The sequence below is a fragment of the Anolis sagrei genome, chromosome 3, assembly GCF_037176765.1.
Source record: "Anolis sagrei isolate rAnoSag1 chromosome 3, rAnoSag1.mat, whole genome shotgun sequence".
NCBI lineage: Eukaryota > Metazoa > Chordata > Lepidosauria > Squamata > Dactyloidae > Anolis > Anolis sagrei.
The window spans coordinates 46,751,812-46,770,988 of NC_090023.1; the positions used below are offsets into that span (position 1 = coordinate 46,751,812).

At 41.2% G+C, this 19,177-nt stretch overlaps 1 protein-coding gene across 2 annotated transcripts in view; it reads right to left on the reverse strand.

Moving 5' to 3' along the window:
• Positions 1-19,177, reverse strand: part of MYH15 (myosin heavy chain 15) — a 173,673-nt gene that overhangs the window by 10,223 nt on the left and 144,273 nt on the right. For both annotated transcript variants that reach the window (XM_060770659.2, XM_067466643.1), the window contains 7 exons: positions 14,159-14,274; positions 12,245-12,437; positions 10,620-10,823; positions 7,965-8,090; positions 3,467-3,637; positions 3,065-3,169; positions 1,028-1,123 (listed from right to left, as the gene is read on the reverse strand). In XM_060770659.2, coding sequence (XP_060626642.2) covers positions 1,028-1,123; positions 3,065-3,169; positions 3,467-3,637; positions 7,965-8,090; positions 10,620-10,823; positions 12,245-12,437; positions 14,159-14,274 — 1,011 coding nt within the window. The remainder of the gene's footprint in view (positions 1-1,027; positions 1,124-3,064; positions 3,170-3,466; positions 3,638-7,964; positions 8,091-10,619; positions 10,824-12,244; positions 12,438-14,158; positions 14,275-19,177) is intronic.

Sequence of the window (19,177 nt, forward strand, 5' to 3'; positions counted from 1 at the left end):
ATCTAATCTCACCAGGAAGAGAATTCCATAGCTGAGGGGCAATCACTGAGAAGGCCTTCTATCTCATTCCTGCCAATCGCATGTGTGACAATGGCTAGATCAGGGATCCTCAAACTTTTTAAACAGAGGGCCAGGTCACAGTCCCTCAAACTGTTGGCGGGCCGGATTATAACTCGAAAAAAACATGAATGAATTCCTATGCACACTGCAAATGTCTTATTAGTAGTGCAAAAAATATTTAAAAACAATGCAGTAATTAAAATTAAGAACAATTTTAACAAATACAAACTTATTAGTATTTCAATGGAAAGTGTAGGCCTGCTTTTGGCTGATGAGATAGGATTGTTGTTGTTATTGTGGGCTTTCAAGTAGTTTCATACTTAGGTTGACCCAGAGTGAGGGCCGGGTAAATGACCTTGGAGGGTCGCATCCGGCCCCCGGGCCTTAGTTTGAGGACCCCTGGGCTAGATAGAGAACAGGGCCTCCCTGGAGGATCTTAATCTCTATAATAGTTCATAGAGGGAGATATGTTCGGACAGGTAAATTAGGCCGGGGAAGTTTAGGGCTTTAAAGGCCAAAGCCAGCACTTTGAATTGTGCTCCATAGCAAACTGGTAGCCAGAGGAGCTGACATTACATGGGAGTTGTATGCTCCCTGTTTGCTGCTCCACTTATTAACCTGGCTGCCTCTCGTTGGACTATATGAAGCTTACGAACTGTCTTCAAAGGCAACCCCACAGAGAGTGCATTGCAATAGTCTATCCTAGATGCTTCTGCGGGAAGATAACTGTGCTCCATGCAGTCATGCTGGTCACATGACCTTGGAGACATCTATGGACAATGCTGGCTTTTTGGCTTAGAAAGGGAAATGAGCAGAGTCAGAAACAACTTGACCTAATGTCAAGGGTTTTTTTTAACTGTAACGTCTACAGACTTTTACTATGCGGGGTGGAACAGATGGGAAACACAGACCAAAATACCTAGTGGGCCAAACATCCCCACATCTTCATTACACTGTAACAACTTACCGCTTCTTCTGCTTGGTGCTTATAGCTTTTCACTTTCAGCTGCAGCTTATCAGTCAGCTCCTGCATCCTTACAAGGTTCTTCTTGTCTTCCTCTGCCTTTAGAGTATCAAAGGAATAAAAAGTAAAATTATGGGAGGCATCCAGTAATGACATGTTAGGGTGGACATAGGAAATGTAGAATTTTGTGTTGTTGAAGGCTTTTATTGCTGGAATCCAGGCTGTATGGCTATGTTCCAGAAGCATTCTCTCCTGATGTCTCACCCACATCTATGGCAGGCATCCTCAGAGGTTGTGAGGTCTGTTGGAAACTAGGCAAGTGAGGTTTGTATATCTGTGGAATGTCTAGACTGGGAGAAAGAACTCTTGTCTGTTTGAGGCATGTGCGAATGTTGCATTTGGCCACCTTGAAGCTGCAAAGCCATTAAATGCTAATCAAGGGTGGTCAATTGCAACATTCAGACTTGCCTCAAGCAGACAAGAGTTCTTTCTCCCACCCTGGACATCCCACAGATATATAAACCTCACTTTGCAACAAATCTCTCAACATCTGAGGTTGCCTGGCATCGATGTGGGCATTACGTCAGGAGTGAATGCTTCTGGAACATGGCCATAACAGCTCGGAAAACTCACAGCAACCCATCGTCATCATCGTCATCATCATCATTATGGCTTTTGCAACCATTGCTTTTTCCATGGTGCTTGGGGTGGCCCGTGCATGGATACTCTGTCCTGTCCCACAACCACCAGTGAACACCAGAAAGGCAAGGGAAAAAAGTAAAAAACGGTACAAAGCCTGCAATTAACACAAGCAGTAGTGTTCTTCCTTCCCTATATGCGGTAATTAAACAGGTAATAGCTTGCACTGCTCTGCTGCTAAGCAACCACCTAATAAGCTCATAGTGCAGATGAGAATAGCTCTATGGAGACTGATACCCATAGATAGAACCATTTAAGGGACTCAACCATTAAATATAGATTTCAGGCTTAACCTGGAAAGAATGTAGGGACTTGTCATCCCAACAGACGTGGGCTCCCAATGTTTGATCTGTTTCCTGACAAGTTAGTATGGATGCTGTTTGGTTTTGACTCTCTAAAGGATGAGTAAAAGAGCTAACAGGAATCACTCAGGGCCCTTCCACACAGCCCTATATCTCAGAATATCAAGGCAGAAAATCCCAGTTCAAAGCAGATATTGTGGGATTTTCTCCCTTGATATCCTGGGATATAGGGCTGTGTGGAAGGGCCCTTAGATAAACTGTTGAGGACTGGAAATGGTCAACTTATCTGCGTGTAATGGAGTCTTCAAGTAGCAGCTCCTGAGCTAAATTATCCATTGTGTATCAACCATTACAGTAGTAACTACTGAGATTTGGTTCCCTGTGGATACCAAATCGGTGGCTGCTCATTTCCATGATCTACAATGATGTAATAAAATTGTGCCACTTATATAAAATGGCAAAAATAAGGATTTTTTTCATAATTTAAAAATATTATTTTCAAGTAATGGGTAGTTGAATCAGTGGATATAGAATCTGTGGATAAGGAGGGCTGTCTGTACAGATTCAGCAATCAGCACGATATATTCTGGTAGCGACAAAGACAACAAAGGGTTGTTGTAGGTTTTTCCGGGCAACAAAAATGGCTGATTTTGCTACTCCTCCAAGGCTGCACTGAAAGCTTCATGCTTGGCTTCCTATCTGCAAACTTACATTCTCATTTACTTCCTTCCATGCTTCCTGGCATGACTGAGGGGCTCAGAAGGAGGGAGAGACAGAAAATGAGAGAAAACTTGTACAATAACAGAGAAGCATCTTTGATCCAGACATCTCAGTCTTCTAAGAGCTACTTCAGGCAATGTGGGGGATGACAGAGAGAGAAGAGAAAAAGGAGCTGCTGAGATTTATCCTTAGGCTGTTAGTTACTGGCATGGATATGCAAAGTCTCCTGCAATTCTACTTTATTTCTGTGACAGGGCTAGCCTATGTATTTGGTAAGTAAATATACAATATTGCAGCGGATCTATTTAATTATGATTACCTGGTAAGTCAGCTCTTTGATACGCCTCTCATATTTGCGGACTCCTTTCAGAGATTCTGAATTACGACGAACTTCTGCCTCTAGTTCATTTTCCAGCTCACGGACCTGCACATTCAAAATGTATGTATAGAGCAGAAGCATTGTCTTCAGAGTGGTTCTGCTTCATAGCAACAACTCAAAGAACTCAATATTAAAAATTAAGTCTACTGAATGTGGTTCGACATTATTTACTAAAAGACCTTTGGCATCAGTATTGAATGTCCTTTATAATATTCCCTGTTACATAACAACCTTGGTTGGAAGTAAACTCCCACCTAAAATATGAACACATTTCTTTTCTTTCTTTCAACAAAGGAGGTTGGATTCTTGCAATGGGATAGCAATAGACTCTTAAGCACATACCCTGGATTCCAGCTTTTGAATCTGCTTCTTGCCCCCTTTGAGAGCAATCTGCTCTGCTTCATCCAGTCTCTTTTGCAGATCTTTAATAGTCTGCTCCATGTTCTTTTTCATTCGTTCCAGGTGAGCACTGGTATCTTGCTCTTTTTTAAGTTCTTCAGCCATCATGGAGGCCTACAATGAGATAAAAGTGCAAAATTATGCCCAAAAACCCACCAAGAAATCTATTAGGCTTAATGATTCAACAAACATGAAATACTAGTCATATATGTGAAATTAGCTTCTCCCATTTTATTTGTTTCATTTATTTTGTTCATTCAGAGACATGGAACGGGAAGGCCCCTCCTGGTACTAAAATAAACTCAACACGAAAACAGATGGGAGCGGGTACTAACTCCAAGTCTGCTTTTCAGCATCACAGTTATAGAGGAGAGAAGAGGGATTGTGCTCAGGGTGAAAACTAGATAGCTCTGCTGCCATTTCTCTCTTCACTCCAAGGAGAGTGTGTGTGAGGTGTGCAGGCCCAAAGCGCCCAGGCCTGTCAGTACCTGCAGCGAGTGCCTCAAACTCAGTGCTCGGCTGCAAGCCCTTGCAGGCGTTGGCATTTTGGGCCAGCACGCAACACATGCACTCTCCTTGGAAAGTGTTTGAGTGTATGGCATGCAGACCCAGAAAGCACCCACACCTGCCAGTGCCTTTCTGGACATGTACAGTTGCGGAGCAAGGCTGCCAGCAAACGCAATGGAGAGCAAACCCTGGCAAGCCCCCAGTAAACATAGCACATCCCAGCACCGCACCAAGGATCCCACAGTGGGTCCACTCCTAACTCCATTGAAGAGACCTCAGCAGCAGAGCAAGGTAGGTTTCCCAACTGAAGACAGAAATGGCAGAGAGAAATGGTGGTGGAATTGGCTAGTTTTTCACCCTGAACACAATCCCTCTTCTCTCCTCTATCTCTGTCTCAGGGCTGTCTTCAGTCCCAGCCAGGGAGCTCCTTGACTCCCCAGATGAAGGTGAGGCAAACCCCAACAAAAAGTCTCCTTAAAGCACTTACTGGGAAGGAGAGCCTGGGTGGGAATTCCCCCACCCCAATAACGGGCCAAAGAAAATTGATATTTCAGCATCAAAAAGCAAAAATTGATATTTGCCCTCCCGATTTCAGGAGGCTCCGAAAAAATGGATTGGGGCCCCCACCGAAAGCCGGGACACAAAACAAGGCTATGAAATACATGGGTAGATTCAAAGCATTGCCAGCTACAGCTTTATTTAGCAACACTGCTTATTTGTTTGATGTCTATAAAACAAATTCCTTAATATCATACAAAAATAATTAAAATAATATTTTCAAAAAATGGCATAACAGATCTTGTAAAAGAACCCAACTGAGCACAAAAACCCCAACTGCATGAAGTCAGTACAATGGAGCTTTCAGGGGCACTTTTTAAAAAACATAATCAACCAGCAGGAGATAAAACCACTAATTTAATTGAAAGAAACTAATTTAATAAGACTTAAATGCCCCGAGAGAACTAAGTCTTAGCCTGGTACTGAAAGGACAGCAAGTTGGATGCTAGGCAAACCTCCCCGAAGTGAACACACCACTAATAGCAGGTCACTATATTATGCATATTAATGATATTACTAAATCAGGGGCAGGAAAGCCTTTCTTTTCCACTGAGGGCATTATGATAATCGGTTAGGAGCTAAAGTCAGCAATAAGCCTAAATTAGGCAAGCCCATCAAATTTCTTTTTCTACCTGCCCTTCTTTCCTTAGGTTTAGGACCCCATGTGACCTAGTCATGACCTAAATTCTAATAATCTCCTCCTTATTCACTTGTAGTAGTTTTCCCACCCTTGCTAGCTATTTTAATCAAACAATCAATCTATGGCATTAAAACTACTTATATATTCTCCCCAAAAACAACAAAATAGCAACTTTATGCTGACAAGAGAAACTTCGTCAGACATGTATAACCCAGAATCATCACCCTGTTGTTCCATGCCACAAGTACACTACAAAACTTGTCTGCACAAATGGCCAGGCAGCCTCTGAAAGGTGGTAAAAATGACTAAGTTCAGTTCCTGGCTTGAAAGTGTGTGTTCCTGTTTGATTGTGTAGTACTGCTTTCAAAAGTAGTGGTCCTGCTCCATAAACTTTGTTTGCGTGTCAGAAACTTAATTAAACATGTAAATGGCAAAGTTTCTCTAGTCAGGATAAAGTTGTCACCCTGTAGTCAACATTGTACAACTTTTCACAATAACAGCATTCAGGAGCAGACACGTTTGCGTGTGGATGGGCAACACTCCTCCCGCCATAAGAACAAGAGATGACACTGACACATAGATGGAGTAAAACATGGCCACAACTTAATTTATTGTTTACAGGAACAAGGGGTTGGCTGCCAGGCATGGGTTCTGGATCAAGATCGATCAGCCCGCTGCTGACCGATACGAGATGAAACCGGCACAATACCGGGCACAATACCGGCACAATACCGGGCAGCGAAAATGGTACCCCTGGGAACAGCCGTATATTCCCTCCCTGGCCAGTAGGGGAGGGGCAGCAACCAGATCCAGGGCCCATGCCACATGCCAACGAAAGTTGTGACGAACAGGTAATAACCAAAAAACTGCAATACTATACAACAACATGAAAATTGCAGGGTGGGTGGGAGGACAACTTGAAGCAGGTCCGGGCCTGCCTGGCCCAGCCAGCCTATATATGGCTCGTGGGCGAGGGAGATGCCGGCCCCTTGGCCCCCCTGAAGGTTCTGGGTGGGGCCAGCCACTGATTGGCCTGCTGGCCAGGCGGCGGGAAGGCTTCCCACCACGCAGGGAGCTTCTGGGAAGGAGAAGTCCCCTGCTCCCCACGTGGCCGGCGGGAGAACACCTCCCACTGCAACAGGCCTTGCCTGGTAAGTCGGGCAATGCATATAACCCAGGAACAGCCCCCCCCCCCGGTAGTTCCCAGGCACAAGTACAAGGTCAAACTTGTCGGCACAGATGGCCACACAGCTTCTATAACCAAGGTACTGAAATTATGCAGTGATTCACATATTCACATATTAAGTTTCTTATTTTAAAAACTGCCAAAATTTCCACTGGACATCCCGTGGTGGCCATATAGGGACCTGCAAAATTCCGTAACAAAGCAGAAAGTGGGGTCAATGGGGGCAGAAATCCCAGAACCAACAGGTCTGTATGTGGACCTCTTTTCCTGTCTCAGGTTTTTTTTTTGCCCCTGACTAAAACCCGTGATTTGGGGCTGTCTGGAAGCGCCCTGGGTTTCAAAGTTTGGAATCAGCTACCAAAAATGCCCTCTCTCCTGGATCTATCAAATGCGCCTAGATTTTAATAGGTGTGTGTTAATACATTGTTTTAATTATTGTTTTAATATTTTAATGTATTGTTGAGTGTTTTATTATGATGACACTGTATGGTGTTTGTGAGGCCGCCCTGAGTCCCCCCCCCCCCCGCCCTCGGGGGTGAGAAGGGTGGGATATAAATATAGGAAATAAATAAATAATAAATAAGGGTTATTTATTTATTTATTTACCACATTTGTATACTGCCTTCCTCATCCCAAAGGCGACTCAAGGCTGTTCACTGTTGGCAACAATTTGATATCAACAATTATAGAATACAGTTAAAACATTTAGCATATAATATAAAAACCATACCAAACAATAAAAACATAATCATCAGCATCTCCTTACAAAAATAATTTTCCAATTGCATTGTCCAGTCATCCGGTAGTTTCAAATTTATCTTTTATGTTGTTCAAATTTATCTTTATAAAGAGACAGGTTTTGACCTTTTTACAGAATGTCAGAAGGAAGGGGGCTGATCTTATATACCTGGGCAGGGCGTTCCACAGCCCAGTGGCCACCACTGAGAAGGCCCTGTCTCTCGTCCCCACCAAACACATCTGCGAAGGAGATAGGACTGAGAGCAGAGCCTCCCCAGACGATCTTAGAGTCTTAGATGGTTCATAAGGAGAAATATGTTCGGACAGGTAAGCTGCTGGAACTGAAAGCAGTCCTCCACTAAGCATCTTAAAGGCTGGCAGGGAGGGGCTCATGTAGGGAGATGGACCTGAACCGTCTTCTATGTAAAATAGAAAGAGACGCTAAATTGAACAATAGAAAATACCTTACATTTCATAATTTTAATTCTAGGTTTCAGGGAGACATCCATTCCTCTCCGTTTTTGAAGACTGCATTTCATTATTTCCACCTACTACACCACAGGTTTTTCAACGTTAATGATAACCAATCTGCAAGAAGATTCCTAAAAAGATATTGTAGATTTCATTCTTCAGAATGTCATACATCCTTCTGAATGATGGCAGAGTTCTAAAATCTATTATACTGGGAGAAGAAAAACATCCTAGTACTGTATATGGAAATAAATTAATGTTCATAAACCCTGATTCAGAAATGATTAACAGTTTTAAAAAAAGATTAGAATAGGCACATGCAGGAGTGGTATCCAACTTACATCAGTGATTGCTTTCTTGGCTTTTTCTTCAGCATTCCTGCACTCCTGAATGGCTTCTTCAACTTCATTTTGCATTTGAGAGATATCGCTCTCTAGCTTCTTTTTCTGACTGATCAAGCTTGTATTCTTGATTTGGAAGGAAAAAGGAGAAAAGAGTCGTCATTCATCAGGAATATAAGATCATCTTTATCTCTTCCTGGGGCTAGTGCTGATGATGCACAGCACTGACTGAGCTCTATTTCATGGGCAAAATTTGGTAAATTACCCTTTTTTGGATTGCAGCTCCCAGCATATGTTAGCTATTGGCTACTTTGGGAGCTACAACTCCCAAAAAGCAATGGTTCCAATGCTTATATACACAGACCACTTGATCATTCTTGGCTATTTCCTAAATAGTGAACAAAATTAGACCTAAATCCCATTGCGATCCCAAGTGGAATGAAGCATTCTGCTTTTAAGGAGAAAAGAAAGACAATGGCTCCAAGGTGGTTTGGACTTAATGCTGCACATTAAAAGGTAAAGGTTTCTCCTTGACATTAAGTCTAGTCAAATTCAACTCCGGGGGGTGGTGCTCATCTTCATTTCTAAGGCAAAGAGCCGGTGTTGTCTGTAGACGCCTCCTGGGTCATGTGGCTGGCATGACTGTATGGAGTGCCATTACTTTCCCGCCTGAGACCTATTGATCTACTCATATTTGCATGTTTTTGAACTACGAGGTTGGCAGAAGCTGGGCCTAACAGTGGGAGCTCACCCCTCAAGCCGGCAACCTTTCGGCCAACAAGTTCTGCATTTCAGTGGTATAATCCACTGCGCCACCTCAGCCCCCCACCTGCTGCATGTTACTAGCATTGAAATGGCACTTTATTTTTTTCTCCCAATATAGAACCCGAAGTGGCCCAAATAATAAATGGTTAACTTAATTTCTCCCTCTTCCCATCCTTATCCCCTTTCCTTTGTGTACTAAGGTGCACTAGAATACTCCCCCCCCCCTCCAAGCGGTGGTGGTGAGAACATGTGATTTAAATTAGGGTTTGTTTTTTTCCAGTTCCTTTAGGACATCAATTTGTTGGATCCCCTGGTGGTGCAATGGGTTAAACCTTTGTGCAATGGGTTAAATCTTTGTGCCAGCAGATCTGCTAACTGAAAGGTCAGCAGTTTGAATCTGGGGAGCAGGGTGAGCTCCCATCTGTCAGCTCCAGCTCCTCATGGGGAACGTGAGAGAAGCCTCCCTCAGGAAGGTAAAACATCCAGGCATTCCCCTGGGGTTGTCCTTGCAGACAGCCAATTCTCTCACACCATAAGCGACCTGCAGTTTCTCAAGTTTCTCCAGACACGGAAAATACACTTTTGTTACCCCCCCCCCCTCCATTATTTGTGTATTTATTTATTTACTTTATTTCTATTCTGTCTTTAGATTTAGTCCCATCGGAATTTAGAAGAGGCTATTAAGATCAATGAGACAGGGTTGACTCTATCATTAGGAGTGAGGAAGGCATCCCAGGCAGCAGATCTGGAGTGTTTTAAAAATTGGCAAATGGATAGCGATTTGTTATTTTGCTGCCAGTGCTTGTGGGATGTTCAGCCTCATGTTTCAGCATAACTTGGTTGATTTGCTACTATGCCCTTTGACCGCGATGTGTGGGAGTTGCCATTTGCTGCTCTTTTTCAGGCAGCAAATGGCTTTGGGGCTCAGCTGATGCTTCCAGGCAGAATCTACTTCTGAGGATCTAGATCACATGTAAAAAACAATAATTCACTGTACAGCTAAGAGTGTATTTTGCTTTTGGAAAAAACGGACTCAATGATTTCACAGCATTTTGCTCTTTCTCTAGTGAGAAAAACAAAGTAGTATTTTACATTTTAGGCAATCCAAAACAGTTTACAAAAATGACATCTTGAAGTTGCCCTCATCAAAACAACAGACTTATACATTTGCTATGCAGCCCACTCTGTTGTACAATTAAGTACAATGTCAATACTGGGATGATGATTTTATGCCAAACTGTGAATAGTAAAATAACACAGAAAGCGATCAAGCACTTAAGTATTCCATAAGTCTTATTTGTTCCACTGAAGAAAACTCCATTAACATTCTCCAGTGGAAACATTATGACATTAAATGTTTACTATGTGGTCGGGTCATGCCCTCACCAAGGAATTTGTTGTTTTGCTGCCCTGAACTCATAGAAGCAACAGGACATTACATTCCTGTAATGAAATGAAATGCATAATTCTTTAATGTCCTTGTAAAAGAATATGAGATAAGGGGAGGGGGGAGCAATGGAAAAGTAAAGGAGATCATTTAGATGGAAAGAGAGCACGACAGGAGGAAAAAACAATTTTCTTGTGGAGTAAATATTATCTTAAGCACAGTCAAAGGCATTTTAAGAGGTGGTACAGGTCACCGAAGTGTAGTTCAAAGCCAATTTTCTTTTATCTAGAGGCCAGCGAACTACAAACATGTTAAAATTATTGCTCACCATGTAATATGCAATTTAATTTCTTCCTCCCCTGGGGAATGAACAACCTTTGCACAAGCTTGCTTGCTAATGAGGCCACATTTTGTCCAAAATCTGCATTATCCTCAACGACTGTTCTAAGTGATGTCTGGATGTGGGGGTAGGGGAAGTCTGCAAAATCTATTTGAGATTCAACCTGAGTGTGCAGAAGGTTGACACGTTCTGTGGCTTCCAGCAACTCTTGCTCAGCCAGTTTGCGGCCACGTTCTGTCTGGTCCAGGAGGGCTCGCAGCTCATCCAGCTCAGACTGGAGGAGAGTGTTCCGCCGGTCAGAGACAGCCAGTTGCTCCTTGAAGTCTTCATTCACGTGAGTAACATCATCAAGCTGTACTTGAAGATCCTGAAAAGAAATAAATCACTCCAGTGTGGTGCTCTTATTGTGTAGATCAGGGGTCCCTAAACTAAGGCCCGTTGAATAGATGTGGATCTCCAAGGTCACTTACCCAGCCCCCATCCTAAAGGCACACAACAACAACAATCCTAATTAACTTGACTATCTCATCAGCCAAAAGCTGAGGTCCACACTTTCCATGGAAATACTATAAGTTTATATTCATGCCTGCGAAGGGGGTGGGACCGAGAGCAGGGCCTTCCCAGAAGATCTTAACGATCTAGCAAGTCATCATTTTCCTTACTATTATCATTCTGGTAGTCAAATGTATAGTTCTATATGTGAACATACTAGGGGTTTATGTGAGGCAGTCCTTTCTGCTTCATTTTAAATATTGTATTGTTCTTTCATGTTTTTTGCACTACAAATAATATATGCAATATGCATAGGAAATCATACTTTTTTTTCAAACTATAATTCACTCCCTCTCCCACAACGGTCTGAGGGACTGTGAACCAGCCCTCTGCATAAAAAGCTTGAGGACCCCTGGTGCAGAGCATTGTCCTGAGGCCCTCTACATCTGCTGGACCACAACTCTTATCTTCCCCATCTGGTGTGTCAGCTGAGTTGGTAGTAACTGTAACCCAATATTTCTAGTACACACTGTGGTGGGTGTAGATGGATTGAGAATTACACCATCACATCATTTGAGAAAGAGGTCTTCAAAATTGGTCTACATGTGAACCATGAAGAGAGAAAAAAGACCTCAGCACTAAAAAAAGGGCAACCTCTACAGTAAGACTCTATACCTGCTGCTCTCCTATCAGGAGTTCCACTTGCATGTGTCCAGGAGGAAAGTTTCTTTAGCAAATTGCTAGATCCTTCAGGTGATTCTAGGATTCAAGTATGGTAGAGTTGCCCTAGGACCAAACAAATTCCTAGAGAGAATATTTATCTAGGAATCTCTAGGTCATCACCAAGACTTTATGGTATGTTGGGACCAGAAGTGAGGTAATTTAATTGCATTTGGTCAAATCCATTGTTTCATGTAGCCATGGTCTGGCTGGGAACATATTCCCTGTGGATACAGAAGTCTTGCTTAGATGAGTTTCCTCCTGTCTTTTAGGAACCTAGTGCATCAAGATATATGCCAGTTGATGATCTTGCTGTCATGGCAGAGGAATCAAAAGTTGCTTTCTAGGTAGGACGTCTATATATGGTGTACTCTATTTTTGAATAGTCCAAACATCCAAATACATGGAATGCTCATTTGCATATGGTGTTTCCAAATTTGACTTAGAAATATCCATGGGGATGTAGTAGAGCGCAATAACACTTTCTCTTCTGCCTTATCTTCTAAGGCAGACCTCGGCATCCAGCTGTTCCCCTCCCTGACACACGCAGGGGAAAAGATACAGGAGGAGGTTTACCTTTACTTGAGCCTGAAGGATACGTGTGGTCTTTGTTGCTTCAGAAGCATGTCGGTTAGCATGGCTAAGTTGGATTTCCATTTCATTGAGGTCTCCTTCCATTTTTTTCTTCAGGCGAATGGCCTCATTCCTGCTCTTAGCTTCCGAATCCAGGGTAGATTGCAATGTGTCTATGGTACGCTGTTGGTTTCTCCTGATTTTCAAAAACCACATAAACAATATTGGGATAGGGGTTTGTTCTCCTAATTTCCAAATTTTAGAAAATGTATTCTGGATTGTAAACATAACTTTTTCAAACTCTTTTTTTATTGAACATGGCCTACCTTTTAACTGATTTCTTTTGCATCTCAAAGTTCTTATTGTAACATGTTTACTACTACAGTAGTTCCTTCATTTGCACAGGGGTTAGGGGTGTGTATAATACCAGTGAAAGTGGAAAAAGCACAAACAACCCCCATACACTTTTTTTAATCCAAAGGAACACTTTTCTAGGCATCTCTAGATCTTCCAGTCTAATTCTGTGATCAACATCCACTAGAAGCTGGCTACAGAATCACACCAGAGGATCTAAAAATGTCTAGAGAATTGTTTTCTCTCAGAATCTCTAGTTCCTTCAGCACAGTGCTATGGTCAACTTTGCGGTTCTACAAGAGTCCACCAAAGAGTTGTGCCTGAGGACCCAGACTGTAAGAAAGAACATATGAACCAACTCTATGTATAATGAAATCCGAAAAAGTTCAAACCGTAAATATGGTCCACTATAATAATATCCTCACTGTAAAATCAAATCATTTGGAATCTGTTCCCTAGAACACTGTTGTCAAAAGAGAAAGGGAAATTTTGGTATTTTTCTTGTTTATTTCCTCTTGTTTATTAATGCCTTTTGTCAACATATTGTGCAGACAGTAATTATCGATCAGTCTTAACAACATTTTTGCAAATTAAGACAGCATGTGCAGATGGCAAAACAGATTCATAAGCAGAAGTAAATTGCCCTCTTCTACATAAGATTTTATTTGGCAGTTCTAGTATGAGAAATCTTGAAGACGGTTAAGAAGCACAGATCATTTATGCCGACTGTTTTAAAAGGATGGGTTGGATTGCATTAGTTGAAGTTAACATCTTGTTGAAACCCAAGGGGCAAATGCACTGATAAAAATGGAAAGTAAATTCAGTTAACTTACTCTAAATCCAACCCAATGTAAACTCAAAACTAGGAATTTTATCTGCTGCCAACCCTTGTCTCTTTTGTCACTTTTTTTTGCGTAAATAATGGCTTGATAAATTATTATAATTACTCCTATCACTTAAATCAAATATTTTTGCTACTTGGGGATGCAAGGTGACTTACAACAGATAAAAGAGTCAGAGCTAAAAATATACCGCATACAAAAGTTTAAAGTATTATTAAAGTTACTATAATGAAAACAGGTTTAAAAGCCTTTTAAGAACAACAAATAAACAAAACACTGATAGACAGTACAGCACAATCCAGCAAGGCCCAGTCCCCTTAAGCAGTCAGTCTTCAAAGGCCTGCCAAAATAATAATAAAAGTCTTAATACAAAAATGGAAACATAGCAAGGAATGTGCAAGTCTAAACTCTCTCAGAAGAGAGTTCCAGGTCCTGAAAGAAGCCACTGAAAAGGCTGCATTTGCTGTTCCAACCAAATGTACCTGTGAAGGTGGTGGGACAGAGAAAATGCCCTCTGCAGCAGATCTCAAATTATGAGCAGGCTCATATGAGAAGATATGGTCCTTCAGATGACTTGGACCAGAGCCATATAGGATTTGAAAGACCGTAACCAGGACTTTGAGTTGAGAACGGGAAGCCAAAAAGGTGCTCCTTGTAGCCAAATGTAGTGAACCACCTGGATGCAACTATTTGAATGAACCCTTTTGTGAAGACACTATACCTGAAGTTTTCAATTTCCTCTTCTTTTTCTGCCAGTTTCCTTTCAAAATCTGCTTTAATTTGGGAAAGCTCCAGTTGAAAACGTAATGTTTTACTTTCTTCATGTTCCAGAGCTCCCTGAAAAATATGCAGCATATGTTTCATTGCATTTTTAAAAAACCCATAAGCATAGACTGTCCAGCCAATCAAAGTTTGGAGAAAGTTATTTTTGGATTATGTATCTCCAGAATCCCTGGGCCAGCATGGCTAGTGGCCAGGGCAGGATTCTGGGAGATGGATCCAATGGAGTAACTTTTCCAAATTATGAATCTGATGCTGTTCTCTTTTGTACAGTTGAACACAAGATCCAAGAAGGATGCAGAAGACAGCTCATGCAGCTGAACCATTAAAGAGACTTCTGGCTATCAATAGTTTTGTGTAAATTTCAAGTAGTGTTAGAGAAGCCTTGTTACTAGAACTTCTTTACTATGGGTCCCCCACTTTCCTATGCAACAATATTGATAAAATGTATGAAGTCATTCTGCCTACAGTTGCAACAGTAGCATGAATATTTCAGAATGCAAGTTTTAGTCACTTCCATTCCTGCCCACTCCACAAATGTCTTTTCTAGCCAATAATGGGTCTGTAGCCATACTAAACATCTACATCTCAAAGCAAATAGAAAGGATTACATAATATGTTTGAATGTGGTTAATAAAGTACAATAGAGTCTCGCTTATCCAACATAAACTGGCCGGCAGAACGTTGGATAAGCGAAAATGTTGGCTAATAAGGACGGATTAAGGAAAAGCCTATTAAACATCAAATTATGTTATGATTTTACAGAACATCATGTTTTACAACAAACTGACAGTAAAAGCAGTTCAATACACGGCAACATTATGTAATAATTACTGTATTTACAAATTTAGCACCAAAACATTGCAATATATTGAAACAGCTGTGGATCCAGGCAGGAGGCAGACTGAGCTGGATAATACAGAATGTTGGATGAGCGAAGGTTGGATAAGCAAGACTCTACTGTAGATATGTTTCTGGTCATTACTTCTTTAACAGGAAATCTGATACCAAAAATGTCAAAAGAGTGTGGATAGCTTAATGTGAAAAGGGCATGGATAGGTTCTTCCACAAGAAAAAGTGTGGTTCATTGTGTTTCAACGTTTTTTAAAATCCAAAACTAATAATACACATCAAAAATTAAGAACTCAGGTCAAGGAAGCCTTGAATAAATTAAAAATAATTTCAATCTTCAAGAGATCATCTAAAGGTTTCCTTCAAAATATCCAACTTTTTCTTTCACAATTTATTATTTATTTATTTATTTTATTTCTATCCGGCTCTTCTCACCCTAAAAGGGACTCAGAGCAGCTTACATTTTGTCACAATTCGATGCCACAAATTCAACCATATACAAGCAATGTATTACATAAAAAATAAAACAGATAAAAACATATAAATGCTATAAAACTCTTAAAACATGATACCTATTCCGACAGTTGTTATTTGTGTTGCTAAATCTGTGTTGCACTACCCAAACACTTGGTTGCATAGCCAGTTTTTCACCTGTTTTCTAAAAACCAGGAGGGAGGAGGCCAGTCTGATCTCACTAGGGAGGGAGTTCCATAACTGAGGGGGCACCACTGAGAAGGTCCTGTCTCTCATCCCCAGCAAAAGTGCCAGTGAAGGAGGTGGGACTGAGAGCAGGGCCCCCGCAAAAGATCTTAACACTCTAGCAAGTCACCACGTTCTTTACAATTTTCATTCCAGGAGCCAAACTTATAGTTCTATATGTGAGGCACTCCCTTATGTTCTCTTATTTTCTCCCCCTCCCCCTCTCTTTTTGCTTTTTCCAGATACCTAGTAAAGGAGGCAGCTGCTATTTACCTTGCCTCTTGTATACAGGAACATGGCTGCAATAGGACCGACTAGAATCCCACCTTTTCACAGCTCAAGCTTTATTGCAGGGATAATGCTAAAACCCAGTACCTGAAGTCTACAGTTCTCCAGTCCTACTTCATCAATTCTCCCAATTCCAATTATTAAAAATCCAATTTCCAGAGGATAAGAAATTGTAAAAAAAACATCACTTTAAGAAGCTTTGTTAACCAAGGTATGGCAGTATTTGTTTTCTATCCTCAAATGTATGTCAGTTCCAGCTTTTAATATGTAAGATTTGGTAGCAGGTGGCATGTAAACACTGACTCACAAAAAAGCCCACTAGTGGTGTCAAGGATAGTCGGGCATGGGTCAAAAAGGGAATATGAACAATCCTGAAATAAGTACAAAGAGTGTTCATATTAATTGGTTGAGAGGAGAGCAATCAGTCAAAATATGACATTATGCAAGGAAATAAATCCTTTCAAAAATAGCTTGGAAATGTTCTTTTTTTTTGGACTGAAGCTCCCCGAATTTCGCAAGTACCATGGCCAATGACGTCTGGGAGCTGAACTCAAAAAAAGAATAGATTTTCTTCTGATTCACAATGCTTTGACATACAAGGACATGTGGAAATGTTTGGTTCAGATGAAGTGGTATGCACGAAAGCTTCTAGACACACTATTCAATTTTTCACCTAATCAAGAATTTCGGAGTAAACCGGTTTCATGCGTAGTTTGAAAAGTTATTAACAGAATTTCAGAGTTCCGAAAGGTCATTATCCGACTAATAGAAGAATAAAAGAAAGGGAGAAATCAAAAAGTAAGCTTTAAAGGCTAATGGTCTAATAAGTGCAGATACAAGATTAATGGGAATATATGGCGTTCTCATGCTGTTTTTACTAATGAATTTAAAACAGCAGCCTTGAGGGAAAATGATTTCAAGATCTTATATAACAGGGTTTTGACATTTTAAAAGAAATGAATGAAGACTTTGGCAACAGATTTAGTGAGTATTGCAAGACCATGAGCAGGTAGCTTTTATATGTGGCAAGTAAGTGAAAAATCCAAGTATATCAGAAGGAGGCAGCTGATACCATAAAGAGGATAATTATATGCTGTCTGTATAATACAGGTTGGAACTTATAGTTCAACAAATCCCAAACTCTACTGCAGCACAACTTACATTAAGTATACAATGATATAGTGCCGAATAATAGCACACAGGAAATAGTGTCTCTTTTTATTACAGAATATAATTATTACAGAATCGAAATGGTTTTTAAATGGGCTATTAACATGACTAGCTGAAAAGCATATGAGTTTGCTATATCAGGTAAAAGGCAGTTAAGAGAAATGTTCTATTCAATTGGAATATATCTGTTACTTTTTCAGAATGCAGATTTTCAAAAGTGTGTTGCAACTAATAGTTTAGCTTTTGAAAGAAATCTAAAGAATGTGATTTCTATTTGATAATTAAACCTTTGCTATATAGAAATTTAGGATTTGGCTACAGAAGCAAGACCTTTTTTTTCCTTAAGTAAAAGAAAAGACAGAAAATTCTGTAACAGTCATACTTTGCTAATTTCTGCTGGTGGGTGCTCAGAGTTAAAAGAGACATGACATTAAATGCATGAATGCATTTAATGAATCTGTCTTTTCCTTCAACCAATAATATATCTCTGAGGCATATGGAAGGAGCAGGACGGCAGTGCATGGGGAGTATATTTAACCCATCTGTCACAAGAAGTATTGTTCCCAGACAAAAAGAGATATGTTTAATAAAATTCACACATTTTACTATTGTCACAAATGCACTTGGTGTGTGGAATATTTGATATGCCAGATGTTGTTCAACTCAAATTCCCATCTCATTCTGGTCAATGGTAACAGCCCATGGTGACAGATAATGGGGAAAGCAGGAAGTATACTGTATTGTGTGGTCACAGACCATCAAAAGATCATTAGTAGTTCATCACCAGCATTTAGGGCAGTGTTTCTCAACCTTCCTAACGCCTCGACCCCTTAATACATCATGTTGTTCTGACACTCAACCATTAAATTATTTTCATTGCTGTTTCATAACTGTATTTTGCTACTGTTATGAACTGCAATGTAAATATCTGATATGCAGGATGTATTTTCAGTCACTGGACTAAATTTGGCACAAATACCCGATACACCCAAATTTTAATTTTGGTGGGGGGTGGGGTGGGTGGGAATTGATTTTGTCATTTGGGAGTTGTAGTTGCTGGGATTTATAGATCACCTGCAATCAAAGAGCATTACGAACTCCACCAACAATGGAATTGAACCAAACTTGGCACACTGAACTCCCATGACTAACAGAAAATACTGGAAGGGCATGGTGGGCAATGACCTTGAGATTTAGAGTTGCAGTTCACCTACATCCAGAGAGCACTGTGGACTCAAACAATGATGGATCTGGACCAAACTTGGCACAAACACTCAATGTGCTCAAGTTTGATAACTGGTGGAGTTTGTGGAAAATAGACCTTGGCATTTGGGAGTTGTAGTTGCTGGGATTTATAGTACGCCTAGTATCAAAGAGCATTCTGAACCTCACCAATGATAGAACTGGGCCAAATTTCCCAGACAGAACCCCCACTGTGTGAGTATAGGGCAGTGGTGGTGGACCTATGGCACTCATGCCAGAAAGGGGATGCAACGCCCTCTTTCCTGGCACATGTGCCATCACTTGCCCCCCCCCCCCGCTCACCATCCTGCCCCTGCCTCTGCTCGCCAGTCTGCCCGCCCACGTGCCCCCTGCTCACTCACCCATTTGCCTGCCCCCACTCTCCCACCCCTGTTCCCTCACTTGCCCCCCCACCACCATCCCTGTTCGCCACCCCCAGAGTGCCCCTCTCCAGTTTGGGCACTAAAAGATTTACCATTACTGGTATAGGGGGCCTTCAATGCTGGCAAGCAGGTCATTTTAAGTTTTTCCCACCTGCAAGTACTTGCAGGGAAAATGCAAATTACATTTTCATTAATTATTACCTAAGCATCCTCAAATAAGAAGACTCTTACAAGCACAATGTATACTTAGAGGCCCTCTTCGTGAGTTTACGTAACTTATTCCCAAGTTAAGCATGTAAAGGATATCTCTGCACACAGCCTTTATT